A 21,046-nucleotide genomic window follows, 5' to 3' on the forward strand; every position below is an offset into this window, starting at 1 on the left:
TTGGGCTCCTCAGGAGAACCAACCCCCTCAACAATTGGCATGGAAGAGATCACGGGTACCTTGTCGGTAAGAAATTGTGCCTTGTGTCTCTGGCGTCTTGCAAGGTACTGGTCATATAACTGGGCCAGTTTGGCTGCCAAAACATGCTCTCGGCTAAAACAGGGATGATGTGTGAAGATTAACCCCAAAATATCAATGTCCAGTTGGAAATTTCCAGGAGGGTCTCCAGATCCAATCAAATGCTGACTTCTGTGGATGTATTTTACTGCCTGCCAAAGAGAGCAGAGTGTAGGGGAAACACAGTTAAAGCACTTCCTAGATACTGATCTGATGTGCAATGGGAAAAGTCAGATGCAAAATATTTCCTACCCTAATCAAGCCAGGAGAACCTTGCTCCATTCCCTGTTCCCTGGGGTTTTAGGGGCCTGCCCTTTTCTGAACACTTGAAAAGTAAAATGAAGGACAAGGAGTGAGAAAAGAAATCATTTCAATCTTGCTTTCCTAGGTCTTTTAGGGTTTATCTCTACTGAGTCATTGCCCTAATCTTTGTCATGCGACTATCCCATTTCCTGGAAATTTTGGGCTTTGCAGCTGGTGACCTTGAAATTCTTTTAATGAGAGAAGCATAGATTCTAATCCAAACTGATCATTATTTGGATCATAGATATACTCTCCACGTGGAGAAGTTTTTAGTTTGTAGACAACAGCCAGAGACTAACATACTGAACCGAGCTTCAGGCGGGCACCTAGTTTTCCTGGGAAGAAGAAAGTCAGTCTGCAAAATAACAGAGGAAGAGATAGTTGGGGCAGCTGAGTGTGTAGAAAACAGGAGTGGAAATTTCCACTGGGACTTTCCTGGATCACTTGGTGTACAGAGTGTCAGATAAATCTCTGTTTTTCTTCCTTAAACTCATCAAGATATTCCATGTTGATCACTGCTGCTTGTAGGTGACTAGTTTTGGAGGTTGCAGAGCTCCAAGGTGGGGAGGACACCTTTTTGATTTTGTGTCTTCATGTTCTCTCCTTGTCATAGACATTGACTACAGTCAGGATGTGGGGTTTGACACACTTCACTCGATCCTCCCCTTTGCAGAGAGGAGTTTTTGGAAGCTATTTATGTTATCTAGAAAAGATTATGTGGCCCAAATGTATTATTTATAAGTTATGAGGTAAATTGGAAGCTGCAAATATTCTAGTCAGAAGTGAAGCATCTATCCGATGTTAATTGCGGGTAACGTGTTCAGGAATCTCTTCATTTAATTCGTCTTCATGGTATTATGTAAAGATGCTGAACTGGGGTCAGAAGCCTTGGATTCTAGCTGTGGCTCCACCTCTAACTTGCTCTGGAACCTTGGGCAAGTCACTACACATCTCCGTGCCTCTATCTCTTTATCGTACAAATGGGAGGCTGAGGAAAAAGATCCAGTTGGCATTTTGTAGGTCACTAGGCATCATATAAAGCACTTCACACATATCACCTAGTTCATTCTGTTAGGGAACTGCTGGCCATTAGACAAGAGCCCATGCTTGGGCCCTGGAAGGGGTCCCCTTTCCTGCAACAATTCCATAGAGATTTTTGGTTGCCTACAACGTAGTGAGGCCTGTCTGCGAGCAGCAATAGATTGAAAGGGGAAAAATGGGGTGTGATCTTTATAACTTGGGGCAGGAAGGATGAAGTCTGAGATGTGCAGAGGGAGGGATGGAAACTGGAAGAGGGGGCTCCAGAGTTAGAATCCTGCATCACAAGATCCTAACATTCTCCCCATCAGACTAAGTATGGAAAACAGGTCACACTGTGTGTATGTATACATGTATACATGTCCAAAAATGTATACATGTATACACTGTGTGTATGTATACATGTATACATGTATACATGTCCAAAAATGTATTCTCATGTTATATAGTGTGATCTACTTTTCAGTTACTATTAGTCATTGAAATAGTACCAGTATTTGCACTTACAGTAAAGCATATACACGAGTCTTCATTTACCAGTAAATTTGTTGTTGGGTTGTCTTGTTGCCTGCTTTGTACCAGTATTCACGAGTAAGGATATATGAGTATATTTCCTTTTAGCCATTCAATTTCATACTTATTTTCCCCTGAATTAGTAGACAATTAATGTATATTTAGAACTTATGATTTCCTACAGGACGCCTGTACAGTGTACCCTATGTTTTCATAAAAGGACAAGTTTTTTCTATAAAATAACATTAAGTCTGTCTTTTTGATGAGAAGACCTATAGATTTTTCATTTTTAAAAAATGTTCTTGTAAAACTGGGATGTGTTTACAAATATGCTATGCTTGAATAAGAGTGCATTGACTATACCTCAGTACCTTCCAAAATATGCTGAATTGAGCTTCCATTTGGATTTACAGGGAGGAAAGCCCATCCCGACAGGGGTCATATTCCAATATTTTGTACCTTATGAAAGTCCTAATTTTGAGATTAATATCCTTACACTTCACACCGCAACAATGGCGGCCCATCTCTTTTCTTTCATTCAAGCAAAAGTATCCAGTTATAACCTGCATTCGTGTTAGAGGCTTTTAATCTTCATGTGGTGACTCTGTGTCTTACTGTCACACTGACCACCTGGATGAATTTAAAAATTCCCACCTCACAAAGATGTGTACCACTAAACATCAATCCACAGACCTGACGGAAAGTTCCTCTGTAATTGTCTGGCTCCTGCTGGTCCTTGCTTTGCTGTTCCTCTTACCATGGGTTACAGAGTTCTGAAGTCGCTCAGGGTGTGGCCCTCAGGTTCCATCTTGTACTCTTCTTAGTATGAGTAAGTAATGTCGGTAGTATGGTCCTAATGTTACCTAGGTCAGCTGTACTTCGTGTCTCCTCCCCCAAATCTTCATTAGCCCATGTTTAAATGATTGCTGCTGGTCTCTGCCTTCAGCTCAGCTCAACCAAGTGAAAAAGCTTCCAGGACTCCTGGTGGGCATTGGGTTAGACTGCTCAAAAGACCCCCAACTCTCTTCCTATTAGGGAGAAAGACCCCTAGTCTCTTGTCTTTCTTTCTGCTGTATCTGTTTTCTTTTCTGAAAACTATCATGAAAACAGTACAAAAACTTTCTCCTAAAAATAAATAATATTTATAAGGTATATTATTTTAATTTTGAAATTGATTTGATTCTTCAGTCTTCAGTGGAAAACTGAAAACGCAAACTATCAGAGGTGATGTACATGGATTATCTGCTGATGTTCTCAGTGTGTTCAGAGATGCTTGCCGATGGAGACAGAATTTTTAAGGTTGGACAGAAAAAGAATAATCATTGGTGGAATTAAAATAAAAGTTTCTATATTTGTCCTGGGAAAATAATAGCAACAGAACCTGAATCCAGCCCAGAGCCTGCAGTAGATTCTATAGCTGTTGTTCTGGTCTTCTCTGGGAAGCTTTCTCATTCTCCATCTTCTGGGTATATCTCTATGACATGAGGTTGGTGTGGGGGGGCATATGTCCCACTTAAAACTGACTAGTTTGTCCTTGGTGTTGATAATGTGAACCTTGGGGAAAGATATGATCCCTTTCCTCTGGAGTTTCTAAGCTTAGGTTATCAAGGGTCCTAACACATGGAGAATTCTGGCCTGCCTACAACAGGAGAGAAGGAGACCAGTCAACATTCAAGGAGAACCAGGAGAAAGAAAGGCAGAGAGAGACACCTGCTGGCACAGAGTCCCCGGTCCCAGAGTCCTAGTTCCTAAAGCCCCTCCTTCATTTTGTGATTTATCTCCAGATCCTTCCCAATTTTGTAAGCCACCAAGTTCTCTCTTTGCTTAAGCTAGTTTGCAGTGGGTTTCTGTCACTTGCAACCCAAAGAGTGCTGACTACTGCAGTGCTCATTACACAGTAGGGGACCAATGCTTCTGTGAAAAATGGCTGAGAATAGTGGAAGGGGAAAGTAATAGTTCTATCATGTTGTGATGAACAAGGAGGTTGGAATTATGCTAAATTCCTCAGATTAGTGTGCAGTTTTGAAAAAAGAGGAGGCAGCTACACATATGTCCCTGGGAATGCCATGTTGACTTCTAATCACTGTGCCTTTAACACTTGACGACATTTCTGTCTCCCCCCACTAGGCACAAAGTCTCTCTAAGGCCAAGTTTGAATGTTGCTACCTCTGAGTTTCCAGAGTTTAGCACAACTAAGAATATAGTAGACTCAGTTGAGGACGGAAAGAATTAAAAAGAAAAGAAGAAAGGCAGGAGGATAGGTAGGATGGAAGGCAGGAGGAAGGAAGGAAGGAAGGAAGGGAGGGAGGGAGGGAGGGAGGGAGGGAGGGAGGAAGGAGGCTGTTGGAACAGCTTTCAGCAACCCTAAACTTACTTTGCTATTATGCTTAAGCAAACTGCATAATACTGTTTATGTTTTACCTGCAATGTCTCATTTGGAATTTTTACTTTTTATTTTTGGGTTAGTTACTTCTTACGAGGTATTAAATTGCAATCTTTCTCATTTGAGGTTTAACTTTGTTCTTTGCACAATATCTAATCTTTTTGCATTTCTCTATCTTTAATGGTCTCTAAAAAAGAATCTCAGTTTAGTAGCAGCAGAATATTTCGCTTTTAAAAACTACTTCTTTTCCCTCTGTAATTAAGGAAAATGTTCAAAGAAGGAGGGCTGAATACCAACTCCCTTCTAAATAAACCTCGTAATTTATCTAATAAGAGGACATACACTCCCTCATTTGAATTGGCAGTCTAATCAAAGAAGAGCCAGGCTTGACTCCCATCCAGGATGGGTTTGGTCAGTCCTGCTGGGTTAGCATCAGACCTGAGAGCTCTGAAGTGTAAATTCATCAATTGCCAATTCCTGATCTAGCACACCGACTTGGTTTTCCATCATTTAGTTGCCAGGATGAAGCCAGGCTCTAAGAGGGCTACTGTTTTACAGGAGAGACAGCCGAGTTAAGGAGAGGAGTAGAAAACAAGGAATTTCTTCTAGATTCATTCAGCTCAACTGAGTCATTTAAATGATATTCAATTCACACTTTTACTAAGGCATTCCTACATGCCAGGCTTCCTGCCAAGTGCGAGGGTTAGAAGAGGAATAAAACAGTATTTGCCCTTTGTTACTCTCAGGGTAGTGGAGGAAGGAGAGCGAAGATAGATTAATGATCTATGAATAAAACAATCACTGCCTGTTTATCTATTTCTCTGCTCCTGCATCATGTCAAAACTCCCAGATATAAGGTATGTTTGGACATTAGACTGAAAATATAGGTCATATGCATTTAACACTGCTTCTTAAAGGCAAGCCTATTACATGGAACAGAGAGGAGAAAAAATGGGTTTTGGCATCAGATAGACCTGAATAAATGTAAGAAAAGGTGAAAGTTAGTAAATCAATAGAACTGTAAAAAATTAACTCTGAAAGAAATGCATTGTTGTTTGAATTACTAGAAAGTTCCATAAACACATTAAAAAAAAAGACTGAGGTATACAAATCAACAGTGAAATTAACAGGCAACCTGTTATGGAGAAACAAAGAGGTAGGAATAATAAAGAGGTAGGAAACAAAGAGGGCGGAGAAACAAAGAGGTTATTCCTACCTCTTTATAACCTCTAATATAACCTTTGCTTCTTTCTTAGGCACGCTGACAGAGTCTCTATGCTTTGCTATGTTTGAAGCCTAACTTTCTATGAAATGACCTTGGAAGACTTCAGCCCCGTTAGAGTTCTCCCTTCTCTAACTTTTGCTCTGTGATGCAGGATGACCAGCCCCTCGTAGTGGAACTATTATTTTCCTCTACTTTCCTGTTTCTGCGCACAAGATAGGAAGGTCTCCCCTCTCAAAAGTATTGGGAGGAAACTCTCTGTGCTCTCCCCACTCTCGCATCCCCACTGGCTCCTTCCCAAAAGAGAAGGAAGACTGCTTGATTAGAGAGTCAACTGGAGCCCAAGATCCATTGGTCCAAATTCCTTGCTGTGCAGAGTAACCGGTGGCCTCTGGCTGTCCCTTCTCAGCTCTCTCCCGAGAGCCTGCTCACTGGCCCCGTGGGTTCTCCATGGCAGTCCACGTGGTGAACTCATTGGGGCCCTTCTCTGGATGGGGGGACAGAACTCTTGGGAGATGGAGCCGGAAGCCCAATTGGTCTTGTGTCCAAGCAGCATTCTGCTCTCCAGCTTTATCCTTAGTTGCAGCTGAAACCTGCATCCCTCTCTGATTCCTGTGCATTTCCCAATTAGCTCAGAACTTCTAAAGGAGACATATAAGATTAATCTTAATTGGCTCCCTCAAGATCCTACTCTCCATAGTAATTACTCTTCTATTTTCTAACTTTAACCCATATTTTTTTGCTTCATTATATCAGTGTTTCTTGCTGAAATGGTTGGATGGATGAAGAGATAAGGTGATGGATTATTACACATGCATAAGACGATATTGTCTGGATCACTAATTATAGCATGTATCTTTGTCATATAAGCAAGTAGATGATAAATCCCGCATGGACTAGGACTTCGGTTTATGCTTGTTTTGTAAACCTACTCCCAGGGTCACATTTCTGCACAAAGTAGTCACTCATTACTATTTGTCTGTAATAGCAATATTTTATAGAAATTCATTAAAAAAAGTGCAAACAGATACATCACCTCAATACTCACAAAAATCGTATGAGGTAGAGATGATGAAGATTTTTCAATTAAGGAAACAGCTCCAGAGTGGTCAAGGGAGCTTCCTGAAGCACAACCCAGTAGGACACCCAACTGCTCAGATTCTCTGACTTGGGCCTGTGTCTTCCCTGTTCAACACGCCTCTCTATAGCTATATAGAATGATCTTATATCCCCTTATTCTCTTTCACACTAGCAGTGTTGAAATAATTACACGAGTTTCTGAAGGAGGTGATCCTTGCTGGACATTTCAGGAAAGCAAGAGCAATATAATTAAATTTGAAAGCAGACAACTGTCTATTCAACACCAGCCAGCCCTCACTGAGCTCTGTTTGAAGCACTTTTATGTATTATCTTAACCATCTGCACAACAATCCCAGGAGGCAGATGCTATCATTACTCCCATTTTATAGATGGAGAAATCGCAGCACAGAGACGGGGAGAGCCAAGTTCGCCCAGTGAGTGACAGGGCCAGGACTCAAATCAGGCAGCGTGGTACCAGAGCTGAGGAACATACCATAAAAAGGATTCGCAAGGATAGAAAATCTCCAGTTATATAATAAAGAGAAAATGAGGGGGAAATAATCCTGCAGTGTATGTGAGATGACAGAGAGAAAAGAAAAAAAATCAGGGTAGCTAACCTGGTTATGTGAATAAAGACGCTGACCTAGCCATTCCTACCTGGGAAACTCATTCCTTGTTTAAGAAGGGATTTGGTGAGGGCAGGAGACTCACTCTTATATAATATGCCTGCTGTTTGCTTTGCATGTGTAAGATAGTGAATTATTAAAAAAAAAGTCAAAATAGAATGTTGCAAATTCATCATTCCAATCTATTCAAAAAGCAAAGCACTTTCAAGCAAATTTATGTATTAAAAATGGGGAGAGAGGTTTACCTTTTTATACAGTGTTTCGAGTTCTGCCTTAATGTCTTGCTCCTGTGTCAGCATGGGTGGTCTTGAAGGAAATGGCTTGATGGGGTTTGGCAGTGCTAGGATTCTTCCATCATCTCCGAACCATCTCCTCCCCTGGGGATCAAGCAGAGGGACAGAAAATGGTTTACAAAATAAACAGCGTTTGCAGGGAAATTCTCTGTCAACATACGTATTTCATGCACCTTCCCCCTGCCCGGTAAATATTTTAAAGTCTCTGTTTCCATTAGAAATTGAGTTTTCACTAATGCCCCCAGAATTAATTTAAGATATAGTTTTCAACCTTCTCTCCTCAAAAAAAGTTTAAGAAAAAAATTAAAGGATTGTTTAAGAAAAATGTATTTTCTATTTGTCAAAAATTAAGAAAGGCCACTAAGGAGAAAAACAATTGAGAACATTCTATCTTTGGACGATTAAAAATTTCTGTGAATTGGGAAAAGGTTGCCAATATCGGATTTAACAGGAGGAGCCTGACTCCAGCTTGCAGAAGATGGGATTTGAGCAGAGGAGAGGGTGTGATGTTTGAGGGCCACTGAACATATTGAGGACAAATTGAAAAAAAAAAAAAAAAAGAAGAATGAACCACTGTGCAGACGCTCTCAGGAGGAAATGAGTACCACGCTGCAGTGATGGCCCATGGGATAAAGAGCATCCATGAATCCCTCCTGGGCTACAATGAGGCAGCAGGGCTGAGAGCTTACGGGCTCCTGCACCAGCAACCTGTTCTCCATGATGTTCTGGTTGGTTCTCGGCACCTCCAGTCTTGCCCCGATGTAAAGGCCTTCGTCTTCCGGGTACCTGGGCTGCACATTCTCAGGAAGCTTTTTATACGTAGGCACTAGACAGTTCATAAATAAATACAAGCCTCATTAGTGCCAACCTGAACGTTTCAAACCGCAATTTGGTGAATGAAAACCACCACCGGAGATTTTACTTATGTTCTTGGAAACTGCAAATGCTCCAAACTGATTTATGGAAGCAGGACCAAGGGAAAGATGAATGTGTTTACCCGCAGTATCATGTTGGATATTCTACACCTAACTCACCCGCGTGGCCTCACACACTGCGAGGACTGTGGTACCCAAATCAGAAGAGCTGCTCCTGGGCTCATCAGCAGAGTGAATTTGGACCAGATGCTTCTTTGAACACTTTCCTTTCATACAAAAGTGATTGTAATATCTATTTCTTTGGGGTCTTGGGAGAATTAAATGAAGTAAAGTATGAGGAAGTGCTTTGTAAATTAAAAAGTTCACTTGAGTCAACGTGACTTCATTTACTCCCTCACTCTTTGATCTGTTCACAGATCAGATCTTTGCTGACAGCTTCCCTGTGCCCGGTGCTCAGGAGGCTCTGTGGGGTCAGTGGGAGCGACAGGCAGCAACAGCCAACAAAGGACGGAACAAGATGATTTCAGAGAATGGTAAGCATGGTGAAGAAAAGAACACCTGTGATAATAATGCAGGGCGGGAAGGGGATAGACTTGAGATGGAGCGGTGAAAAACAGGCTTTTCCATTTGCACTGCCTCCTGAAGATTGAGAAGGAAAGAGCTGGTGATGGGACGAGCAAGAGTGTCTGCCCAAGGGAACAACCTGTGCTGAGTGGGAAACAGAAACACCCAGAATGCAGTGGTGCTGAGGGCAGGAGCAGTGCCTGGAGATAATGTCAGCAGAGGGCAGGAGGGAGAGCCGGGAGAGCCCTGCACGTCTCAGAGGAGCTTGGGTTCTGGTCAAGGGGGTGGGGTCACTGAAGACCTTGTGCCAGGGACTGACTGAGCAGATCCGCAATTCCAAAAAGACATCTGGGCCTGCTTCTTCAGCAGAGTGGGCTAGAGGAGAAGCTGGCCGCTGCTGACATGAAGGTCAGGATGCAATTTGGCAATGAACAATGAAAGGTGGAGACTTGTTTTTGTTTTATAATTATCTCACTCTAAAACACCCCAAATTCCTGAATCTGCTAATTTTCCAGCGTGTGGCCATTTGGACACTCTGCATCCCAAACCCATCCACAAAAAACAACTAATACCAGTATTCCTAGGAAAACCTATCTCTGGGTCCTTAGAAAATGCGGAGCAAACTATCGTTTTACCTTTTTTTCTGTCCCCCACCTCATCTATCCACAAGTCTAAACGTCAGTCCACCACTAGTCCAATGGTCTTCAAAGCTTTCATCACAGCATTTTGGGGCACTTGCTCATTTTATGTATGTTTATTTATTATGTATGCACTATGGCACAAGCAAAATTAAATTAGGAAAGGATGAGATTAAAAATAAATGTAAGTAGAAGTCTTGATGTTTTCTTCCTATACCCCTGGGATGAACTCACTCTGCTTTGGAGACCATTCTCTAAACAGTAGCAAGAAAACAGCAACAGTAATAGAAGTTCTTATTTTTGATCCCCTGCTAAGTGCTAGTCGCAACATAGGCACTTCACTCATATTATTTCCTCAATGCTCAAAATAAAAATAAATGCCCAGAGTCACCTTGCAGGATAGTTTCATTGTCCCCTGTCTTCAGGTGAGGCACCTGAGAGTAGAGGAACATGCTAAAGGTCATACCTCAGGAAGGAAGAGCTGGGTCTCTGTGCTTGGTCGTGGGGTCGCCTCCACGGAATGGAAGCCCCGATTCCCTGCTCAGAGCAAGCCAGTGCAACCAGGACTCCCTAAGCCTCTTCCACTGCCTCTACCGACTCCCAGTTTCTGGCCCGGTCTGAGACAGCCCCTGGGGTCTGACCTCCAACCCCAACTCAGCTAGGCTCCAGGGAGAGGCCTGACAGTGAATCCTCTGAGCAAAAACCCAAGTGACGAAGCTCCTCCTTGGCTAAGGCTGCTGCGACGCCTCTCTCCCCGAAGAAGCGTCAGGATGCATGTGCACGTGGGTGGCCTCCGGGGCAGGTCCCCTAGATCGGAAACCTGCCTTGCTTTACTAGCTTCATGGTCTTGGGCCAGATCCCTAACTCCTCTGAGCTTCTACTTCTTCATCTGTAGAATGGGCATGACAAAAAGTCACTTCTCCAGCCCTGGTGGGTGGGTGAGGCACGTTCGTTGACACACATCAAGCATTTGGAAAAGTACCAGGTGGAATCAACGCACAGAATGCATTCACTATTATTATTACTATTATTATTATTGTAAAGTTAAAATCCTTGGGTACTTTTGCCAGCTACCTTCTTGAAAAAGAAACTTGGGATGTCCAGCAAATTATGATACTTTGAACATAGTTGATTCAAAATGACCTCTCAAAAAGAAACAATAATTTGCTTTTGGCTCAGTATTTAATTGGAACTTAAATAGAACAGGACAAATGAAAAGAAATCCAACTTCCAAGTAAGATAAGCTCAGGCCTCCTTCCCAGCCTGAGGGGTGCACTCCTGCAGGACTCACTGGAACTAGGGGGATCCCTCAGGAACTCTCAGGAGGAAAGGAAATTCCAGGGGGAAAAAAGAGCAAAGGGAGACCCAGGAAAGAGAGGGAGAAAGGAGATGTACCTGGGAATCAGTCAGATGGACCCGGCTTCAGTAGCCTGGCCATTTCCCCATGGAGGAGGAAGCTTGGCCAGCCATGTTCCTGGCACACAGCTCTTCAAACCCCTGGAATCTCTGGAGTGGTAACTGTCTCCTGTATGCTAATGAGATGACAGGTGGCTGGAGCTCCTGTCAGGATGGGTGCTGGTGTCCAGGGAAACCAAGCATGTGAGCAGAGGGCTGGGGCTTTCAGCATCTGCCTCCCTCTATCCCTACCTCCGGGACAGGAGAGGGTCTAGAGAGAGAATCCATCACCAGTGGCCATGATGTAATCAATCATGCCTACATAATTGAAGCCTCCATAACAATCCTCACTGAAGGGGTTTAGAGAGCTTCCTGGTTGGTGAACGCATGGAGGTGCTGGGAGGTTGTGTGCCTGGAGAGGGCATGGAAGCTTTCCCTCATACCTCGCCCTATGCATCTCTTCATCTGCATCCTCTACCATTTTCTTTAGTGTATAATAGACCAGTAAATATAAGTAAGTGTTTCCTTCAGTTCTACGTGCTGTTGTAGCAAATTATTCAACCTGAAGATGGTGTCGTGGAACCATCTCATTGTAGTAGAGTCAAATAGAGCTGTGGGTAACCTGGTGACCCAATACCTAGGGTTGGCATGGGAGGTAGGGGGAAGTCTTGTGGGACTGAGCCCTAAATCTGTGGGTTCTGTGCTAACCCCAGGTAGACGCTGTCAGAATTCAGTTGTAGGACACCTAGCTGGTGTTGGAGAATTGGTTGCTGTGGGAAGAAACCCACACATCTGGTCACAGAAGTGTTCTAGAAGTGCTGAGTGTAAGTAGAGGATGAAACTGAGTTTTTCCATTTCACAGCCTGAATCTCAGAGTCTCACACACTCTCAGCCCCAGAACTGGTCATGGATTTGGTGGAGGGGTTCCCATAGCATCCTGGTATTTCTTCTGCTAGTCTATCGATAAGTGTTGTTGAATGGATATTTTCCCATGTTCTATATTTTTTTGTCTGAACATATTTCTTGATTATGAAATTAGATTAGAAATTGGGATCAGTTGTGGAAATCAGGCATCCTTATACACCAGCCACATTTCATTTGAAGGAAAACGAAGATGCCTAAGTTGAGTAGGACGATAAAGAGAGCAAGTACCTGTCAACGTGCTGGGTATGAACAGGAGTTCTTTTTCCATCTGCAGACGGATGTGGACACTTTCATATTCCGCAGGTCTGACTGCCACAAAATCTTCAGCCGCGTGATCTAAGCCCAGTAGGAGATGCTCAGTATCCCCACCATCGAGCAGCTCTTCCTCGTCCTGCATTTCATTAAAAAAACAGCATTATTTCATTAAAAAAACAGCAAGAGGGCGCCACTGGTGGCGCAGTGGTTGAGAGTCCGCCTGCCGATGCAGGGGACGTGGGTTCGTGCCCCGGTCTGGGAAGATCCCACATGCCGCGGAGCGGCTGGGCCCATGAGCCATGGCCGCTGAGCCTGCGCGTCCGGAGCCTGTGCTCCGCAACGGGAGAGGCCACAACAGTGAGAGGCTCGTGTACCGCAAAAAAAAAGTGGAGCCTGATACTCCTCCTTTCTATCTGGGCTGTACTTAGTGACTTGCTTCTATGAGTAGAATATGAGTTTGGTTATGTAGAGTCTGATACTAGGTCATAAAAGGCATCCTGGCTTCCTCCTTGCTTCCTCTCAGATCACTTGCTTTGGGGAAACCAGCTGTCATGTCATGAGGACACTCAGGCAGCTTTACAGGAAGGTCTGAACTGAGGCCTCCCGCCAACAACCAGCACTTGCTGGGCAGATGGGTGAGCCACCTTGGAAGCAAACCCTCCCAACTCAGTCAAGCCTTCAGATGAATGCAGCCTTGGCCACCTTGTCTGCAGCCTCATGAGACATCCTGAGCCAGAACTAGCTGAATATAGATTTGTAAAACAATTATTATAGAGCACACTAAAGTATTCCCAAGCTTTCATAGACCTAGGTAAGAAATTCCATTTCTGGGAGTCATTTTTCAAGGGAGGTGACTAAAAGCTAAGCACAGAAATAGGCCAACTGTGCAAATTCTGAAACATTCCGGTGTGTTTTCCTTTTTGTTTTTTAATGTGGTAAAATATAAGTAACATAAAATGTATCATATTAACCCCATTTAAATGTACAGTTCTGTGGCATTAAGTATATTTACATTGTCGTACAACCAACGTCACCATCCATCTCCAGAACTTTTTCATCTTCCCCAACTGAAACTCTGTCCCCATTAAACAATATCTCCCCGTTTCCCCCTCCTCCAGTCCCTGGCAACCACCAGTGTACTGTCTTTCTCCATGAACTTGACAACTCTAGGTACCTCACGAAAGTGGGATCACACGATATTTGTCCTTTTGTAACCGGCTTATTTCACTTAGCATAATGTCTTCAAGGTTCATCCATGTTTAGCATGTGTCAGAATTTCCTTCCTTTCTGGCTATTGTAAATAATGCTTCTGTCAACACGAGTGTACAAATATCTGTTTGAGTGTCTGCTTTCAGTTCTTTTGGGTATTGCTGGATTGTATGGTAGTTAGTTCTATGTTTCAATTTCTGAGGAACCTCAGAAATAGGCTTTTTCCACAGCAGCTGTACCACGTTGCATCACCATCAACAATGCACAAGTTTCTCCACATACTTGCCAGCACTTTTCCTTCCTTCCTGCCTCCCTCCTTCCCTCCCTTCCTTCCTTTATCTACCTACCTACCTATCTATCTATCTATCTTATAATAGTCACTTTAATTTGTGTAAAGTGGTATCTTATTGTGCTTTTGATTTGCGTTTCCCTAATGATTAGTGCTGTTAAGCATCTTTTCATGTACTTACTGGCCCTTTGTATATCTTCCTTGGAGACATGGCTGTTCAAGTCCTCTGCCCTTTTTTTTTTTTTTTTTTTTTTTGTGGTACGCGGGTCTCTCACTGCTGTGGCCTCCCCCATTGCGGAGCACAGGCTCCGGACGCGCAGGCTCAGCGGCCATGGCTCACGGGCCCAGCCGCTCCGCGGCATGTGGGATCCTCCCGGACCGGGGCACAAACCCGTGTCCCCTGCATCGGCAGGCGGACTCTCAACCACTGTGCCACCAGGGAAGCCCCTGCCCATTTTTAATAGCATGTTTTCTTTGATTTCACACATCCCACCCACAATTACAGAATCTGAGTTGTAACTTGGGTGTGGTATGGGGCACAAAAACCTGCTCACCTGTAAGGTTGTGGGGGGAGAGAGAGAGAGAGAGGTTTCATTTGCCTTGGAGAGGTAAACATTTTGTATATGAAATGAATACTAATCCTTGTGTGGAGTCTAGCAAGAAAAATCTGCAAACGATGTTGCTACACTTTTTTTTTTCCCACAAGAGAAAGATGGACAGATTTAATTAAGGTACTTAGTCCCAAGATTATGGGGTAAAATCAAGGGCTAAGAAAGCAATGTGAATCTGGTATTCTTATTGCTTTCAGTTAGGACATGGATGAGTTGTTCTGTGTGGTGGTGTTGAGTTTGTTCCCAGCCACTTTTTTCCTGGATGGGATATCATCACAATCATTGTCCCCATCATCGTCCCCATCATCGTCCCCATCACCATCATCACGATCATCATCCCCATCATCCCCATCATCCCCAATACCATCATCACCATCATCACCAATAGCATCATCACCAATAGCATCATCATCCCTCTCCTCATTACCATCCTAATACTAAATACCATTTTGTTTACTCCTTCTTGCATAGGTGGCTCTTCTTCCTCTCCTTCCTCCTCCTCTTGGTTAGTTCCATGTCTACTTTTTGCTTTTGGTTTTTCCTCTGATTCCTCTGGTTCGGGATCAAAGTTGAAAGTAAAAAAGTTATAGGCTTCCTCAGCAGAAGGGAAGCCAGGCGGAACCTACAGAGAAGCAGCAAGCAATAGAATTTGGGATTATCTAAACTGAGGTGACCTCTGCACGGTTCACTGACAGCTGGCTGGATGCTCAGAGCATCAGGCACGTTCTAGGCCTCCTAAGCATATTACCTTTGTTGAAGGTGGTGAACTTTAACAGATGCAACAGGCCTCCTTAGTTAACTAACTTTAATGAGTTACTTTTTTTATAAATCAGCAATTATTTACCTTCCTACAAGCACATAAATACATTATTTATATCAGTAAATGCTTTAGAAAAGATGATTAAAATGCAAAAAAGTGGATTCAATTGTTTTATAGGCCAATGCTGAGATACTTTTAATTTTGAGCAATACAGTGTTTGTTAAACTTTTTTATTAAAAAAAAGATCATTTGGGGGAGTTTGTTTTAACTCTTCTTGAGTTATTATCCCCTTTTTTTCCCCATAGTAAAAGCTGGTGCAACTTCATGGCTGAACAAGTAGTCTTATCATGAACATTTCCTGCCCTTCCATGCATTTCCCTTCCCCAAAGTAGGCAGTATTCTAATCTCTCCACATGATTCTAGGATTTCAAAAGTAGGAATCATTTCTCATACTTTTTCTCGCATACTCCATGCAATAGGAGTCAGCTTGTGTGTATAGTCATTTCTCATTGAATATTTTTGAAAAACAAACAAATCAACAAAATACATGATTTAAAGAATGCATGATTTAAAACAAACATGATTTAAAAACACAGGATTTCTCACCGGGGGTTTAGACTTGATTTTTCGCGCAGAATCATGGAATTTTACTCTTGAAAAACCTTGGGAGTCATCTTCTTGTTGAGTCCTTTGTACCTCTCTACCTGGCTATACGAGTAGAAAAAAAAGATAGAGACGCCATTTAAATCAAGAAACTAAGGATGTTCTAACACAAGCATTAACCTTCAAAAGTCTTATCTTCTGACCATTGATGCATCTCACCATTTCTAAGGAATGAAATGTTTACAAATTTCAAATATATTTGAATGTTAACGTGGCTGAATATTTTCTTACTCAGCTCTGTCTCTCTCAAGACTAAACAAATATAAAATTTTATTGTCATTAAACCTGAAAATGAAAAGTGTTATTTCATCCTATAGATCAATAGATTATCCAGCTCACAGAGCATCATTTCCAAACAGTCTATGATGAAAAGTATCAATGATTATAAATAAGTCCAAGTGGGCAAGGGCTGCCCCAGCCCTGGCCTTTCAGTTTTGTTTAAATCTCAGAATGGCTGACTGAGTCTCCTCAGGCATTTATCCAGAGACACCTGTGTGATGAAAGCTAGAAACACTTGGAACAGCTAAGATAAGGTGCTATAAAATTTCACCTAAATGCAGCTAGATGTCCAGCAATGGCCAGAATAAAAATGAGGACATCAATTGGGTATAATCTATCATACTAGCAAGAGAACACATACACTTCCAATTTATGTAAAATTCTACGCTTTTCCTCCATCTTCTCATTTTGCAGTATAAGGTTAAGTAGTTATGTACTAGTACTCAATTATATAGAAGTTGAAGGCGTGCTAATGAATAAATGTCGCAGTGCAATGCCAAGAATTGTTATTTGTCTTGGTAAATTCCAGAATTTTAAATGGTGCTTTTGAAGATGAGGAAAGAAGCAGATGGGTATTACTTAGTGTAAGGAGAAACAACTGAAAAAAATTAGCGTAGACTAAAGATCAGGTTCTAGTGCTGGATCAGGAAGACTTTCTAAGGATTTTCCAAGTTTAGTCTTCTCATAAAACAGGGCTAAAGCTTTCTCGTTCACTGCTGAGGATGCCATTCTGCTCCTGCCTGCCTCAGAATCCCCCACCTCCGATAGCCCACGAGGGAGACTGATATGTTTGACAGCATGAAAACAAGCCAAGGGCTCAACCAATAAGAGAGAAGAGAAGCTTGACTCTGTGTGTAGGCAAGCCTTGGGTTTTAGAGAACTGTAAAGATGATGATACTAAAACACAAGACCAGGCAGAAACACTAGCCGTTTAGAAAAAAAAGATAAGTAGGTTAAATTCCATGTGGCAAATATGTGTATGCGGAGATTAGTATTTTATTCTTTTTGTTTCTTCCCATCCCTTTCTATACTTGCTTGGCATAGAGGCTATTAAGTTCCGAAAATACAATTTCATTGGTGTCTTTTATTGTAATATTGATGGTTTTATTATGATATTTATGGGCTTGATCAAAAAGCTTGTAATTTAATTTTTATTAAGATCTAAAAATATTTAAAAGTAAATTATACTAGCATATTAAAAGCTATTAAATATATTTAAAAGGATTGAGTGTGCAGAATTAAATTTTAAAGAACTATTATCTATAATATCTTTATATAAGCTTAGAGTAATAATGACATTTAATTTCAACTTGAATGCCTATCATGATACGTGCATGTGTCCAGCTAGGAATTCTTTCTCACCCTTGAATTTGTTGTATCCTCCAAGAAGGCTCTATGGCCCTCTTCTAGCTTGAACTAGGCAATATCAAGTCTCATTACTTTTACCATACCATAACTACAAAATATACTAGTTCTAGCCCTGATCTCTCTTCTAAACTGCTAATCAATGTTTTTAATTCCTTAAAAGACATCCTAATCTGGATTGTCTTGCAGATACCTCAGATTTTTATACATTCTTGATATCAGCCATGATATTAATCAAGATATATGATTTCCAAATAATTTCTCCCATTCTGTGTGTTGTCTTTTCACTTTCTTGATGGTTTCTTTGAAGCTCAGAAATGTTTAATTTTGATGAAGTCCAGTGTATCTATTTATTCTTTTGCCACTTGTGTTTTGGAGTCAGAGATAAGGAACCATTGCCTACGCCAAGACTCCTCAGATTTTACGTAACCTGACTCCAAGGCTGGAGCCACGTGCCCTTTCTATGAGCTCCTAATAGCACCCACCACAGATCTTAATCATCCTGTACTTCCATTGTCTGATAACCTGCCTGTCATCCCTACTGGGATCCTTGAGAGTAGGCTGTGACTGACATCCCTGTGTATTCAGAGCCCAGTGGGCACCTGGCAGGAAGGAGTCTCCTGTAGATGCTGGCTGGGCCACAGGTAGAGTGTGTCAAGGGATCAGAACTTGGGTCACCTGGGACAGAGAACCAGGCCCAGAAAATAAAGACGTTATGGTGGTGTCTAGTGGAGACCAAGTAGTCAAAAGTTCTGTGTTATTTCCACTTTGATGTTGACATGTTCTTAGAGATTTGTGTTTGGCTTTGTTCTCTTATCACAAGTCTGCTGAGTATAAAGTAAATAGAAATGCAAACAAGAGTTAAGCACAGGTTTGTGTTGATAATTTGGATTCTCTGCCATATTCCCAACTGGTTTCTCCTTTTCACTCTGACCCTACAGCCTCTAACACTAGCTACCACTTACAGAGAGAGGGCTTACCATGTGCCAGGTGCTGTCTGAAACACTGTAGCATGTATGAGATCATTTAATCCTCAAAACAATACCAAGAATTGGGTTCTAGTAGTATCCCTATTTTACAGAGGTGGAAAATGGGGTCCAGAGAGTAGATAAGTTACATGTCCAAGGTCACCCAGCTAGTGTGTGAGATTGCCAGCACTGAATGCTGGGCAGCTGAGGTCCAGCATCTGGGTTCTTCGTGTGCTTTGCTCTTTGCTCCATAGGATATAAATGGACCACTTTTTAGATATTCCTTCTGGGTTGAGGTGTATACATGAAGAAATGTGCTTGTGAATGGTATGTTCCATTAGCAACATGAGATCAGGTCTAAGGGCAAGGCAGTTGATGTTTGCCTCAAATCCACAGAATGGCTCTTAGGGGAGATAGACTATGACAGACATACAAGTCAAGGTCCTGCTCACAAGGAGAAATAAATACCCTATGGGCCAAGAGACTACATTTTTACCTCTAAAGCTTCCAACTTGATTTGGGTATCATATTCATGGCCCATGGACAAGTGAAAACTACCATGACTGTATGAAATGATTATCCATCAGAAGATACATACAAGGCCGGATATAGGAGACCAGGCCCTCCTATCACTTAGGCCACTTGACCAGAAGCCGAGACTCACACAACTGCTGAAACAATCAAAGTGTTTGTGTCATCATGATGGGATTTCAGGGGCTTTTTCTTTATTTTCCAGTATTTTAGAATTATGGCTCTTACAATTATGGCTCTTACGGAAGAAAATAAATTGGAATTAAAGAACAAGAAATGTGTCCTCAGTAGAATGGAGTAGCAAATTGTCATAAAGCCTTTTTAGGGGACTGACTGAGTGTTCCAACAACCTATGAGGATGGCTGCAACTTTCCTTGTAATCATGCAATCTCTGGCTTGTTTGGGTTGAATATAGGTAAAAATTTGTAGCATCTCATCATAGAAAAAGAAAAGGCATCATCTAAGAAATCAGTGGTTGTGTTTCAGAAATATCCCTAAAGCATAGACTTTGAAAACAACCAAAACCATCATCATCAACAACAAACCATTGGATTAGACTTGCAAACACTTCATTGAGCCATTTGCTCTGTTCTTTCTGTTCCTTCTTTTACCCTCTTACATGCTTGTCCTTCAGCAACATCCCCGCTACGTCTTTCTGTCTTTTACTGGCTTCTACTCTGATTCATGGGCTTTTACTGTCAGTTTTTCTCCAAGTGTAAGACTGTCTTCATTCAGTCTTCTTTCCCTCAGGAAGCAAAGGCACTCTCAAAACTTCAAAACTGACCACAGTAGAAATGCTTCCAAAATCTGTTTCTCCAGCCCCAGGTCCCTTCCTCTATGTGCATCTCCAGAGGAACACGTGCTGTGATGCCTCACCAGCATCTCAGATTCAAACAGAAATCAACCCAGTGCGTTCAAACCACCTCCCGATCCTATTGTCAATTGCTTTCCACTGCTTATGAAAAGCCATCAGTGCTCCTTAGTGTAACACTCAGGCCCCCACGATCAGATTCTACTCTCATCTCTTTCTCTGTTTCCCAGCAAGATCCATGGACCCAGCAACACTGACCCTTGAGACAGACTGGGAATGAGATAGAGCTGGGGTCAAATCCGGACTCCTCCATGTACATGCTCTGTGACCTGGGGATAGCTTTGCAGCCCCTCTGAACCTCATATATCAAATGTGAATGGAAATAATAGTACCCACCTCATAGGTGTGTTGGGATAAGGGCATGTGATAACATGGGGCAGACTTGGCAAAACGCCTGGCACCGAGTAGCACTTTATAAATAGTAGCTATTATTATTAATAATAAGCATTTAACACCTCGTCTGTGCATAGCTCTGTTCTAGAACTTTTGCTGGAAAATTTGTATTCTGCTTCATTGTCCTTGGTCACAAAGTAGGGATGGCCCATTTCTCACCTCTGTGCCAAATTCAGTCTCCAATTCTTTCTCACTGGGACGTCGTAAGCGCCTGGGCCGAGGGGTGGGAATTTCCTGCAGCAACGCACTTTCTGCTTTGGACTAAAAAGTCGAACAGAAAATTATTGCTACATCATGTCAGTGATGCTATGAAAATCTTGGTCACCATCTTAGGAGAAAATAAATCAGTAAAAAATACATGTTATACTTCTTTAAGAGATAAGAACAATGATTTAGAAAAAGGATGTTAAATTCTTCTTAAGTATAATTTTCATCTGTGCCAATGTTAAATACTGCATTAACATTTAGAACATGAAAAACAAATTTAACGGTATTCAAATCCATGCAGTTTTGAGCAAACAAAGCAAGCTAGACAAGACCAGAAGCATTGCAGTCAGCACCGAACAAAATATTCCTGTGGTTTCTCTCACCCTTGCAGCTTGTAATTTCTCCCTCATGCGTTCTCTCATGGAAAATTCTGCAAAGCCTGTTCTGGAAGCTGAAGGAATTGGAGGTAAGCCTAAAACAATACAAGAAAATTACTTTAAAACATTTTTTTTTCCAAAGGGAAGATTAGATTGAAAAATGGCAAGAGAATGTAATTTTATTTTGCAAATTTAGAACTTCACGTAAGCAATCATGAGATAGTGCTGATAACCGTCCATTTGATGTAATAAGGACATGTCTTGGCTTCTTTAAGACGGACAGTGAAAACCTCGGTC

At 42.0% G+C, this 21,046-nt stretch overlaps 1 protein-coding gene across 1 annotated transcript in view; it reads right to left on the bottom strand.

The window, feature by feature from the left end:
• CC2D2A (coiled-coil and C2 domain containing 2A) overlaps positions 1-21,046 on the bottom strand; it is a 135,461-nt gene that overhangs the window by 81,057 nt on the left and 33,358 nt on the right. The window contains exons 5-12 of the mRNA XM_082653861.1: positions 20,756-20,844; positions 20,325-20,426; positions 15,702-15,803; positions 14,781-14,957; positions 12,200-12,362; positions 8,265-8,401; positions 7,528-7,659; positions 60-269 (exon numbers count right to left, since the gene is read on the bottom strand). Of these exons, the coding sequence (XP_082509987.1) occupies positions 60-269; positions 7,528-7,659; positions 8,265-8,401; positions 12,200-12,362; positions 14,781-14,957; positions 15,702-15,803; positions 20,325-20,426; positions 20,756-20,844 (1,112 nt within the window). The remainder of the gene's footprint in view (positions 1-59; positions 270-7,527; positions 7,660-8,264; positions 8,402-12,199; positions 12,363-14,780; positions 14,958-15,701; positions 15,804-20,324; positions 20,427-20,755; positions 20,845-21,046) is intronic.

Source organism: Grampus griseus (genome assembly GCF_964374135.1).
Source record: "Grampus griseus genome assembly, chromosome: 4".
NCBI lineage: Eukaryota > Metazoa > Chordata > Mammalia > Artiodactyla > Delphinidae > Grampus > Grampus griseus.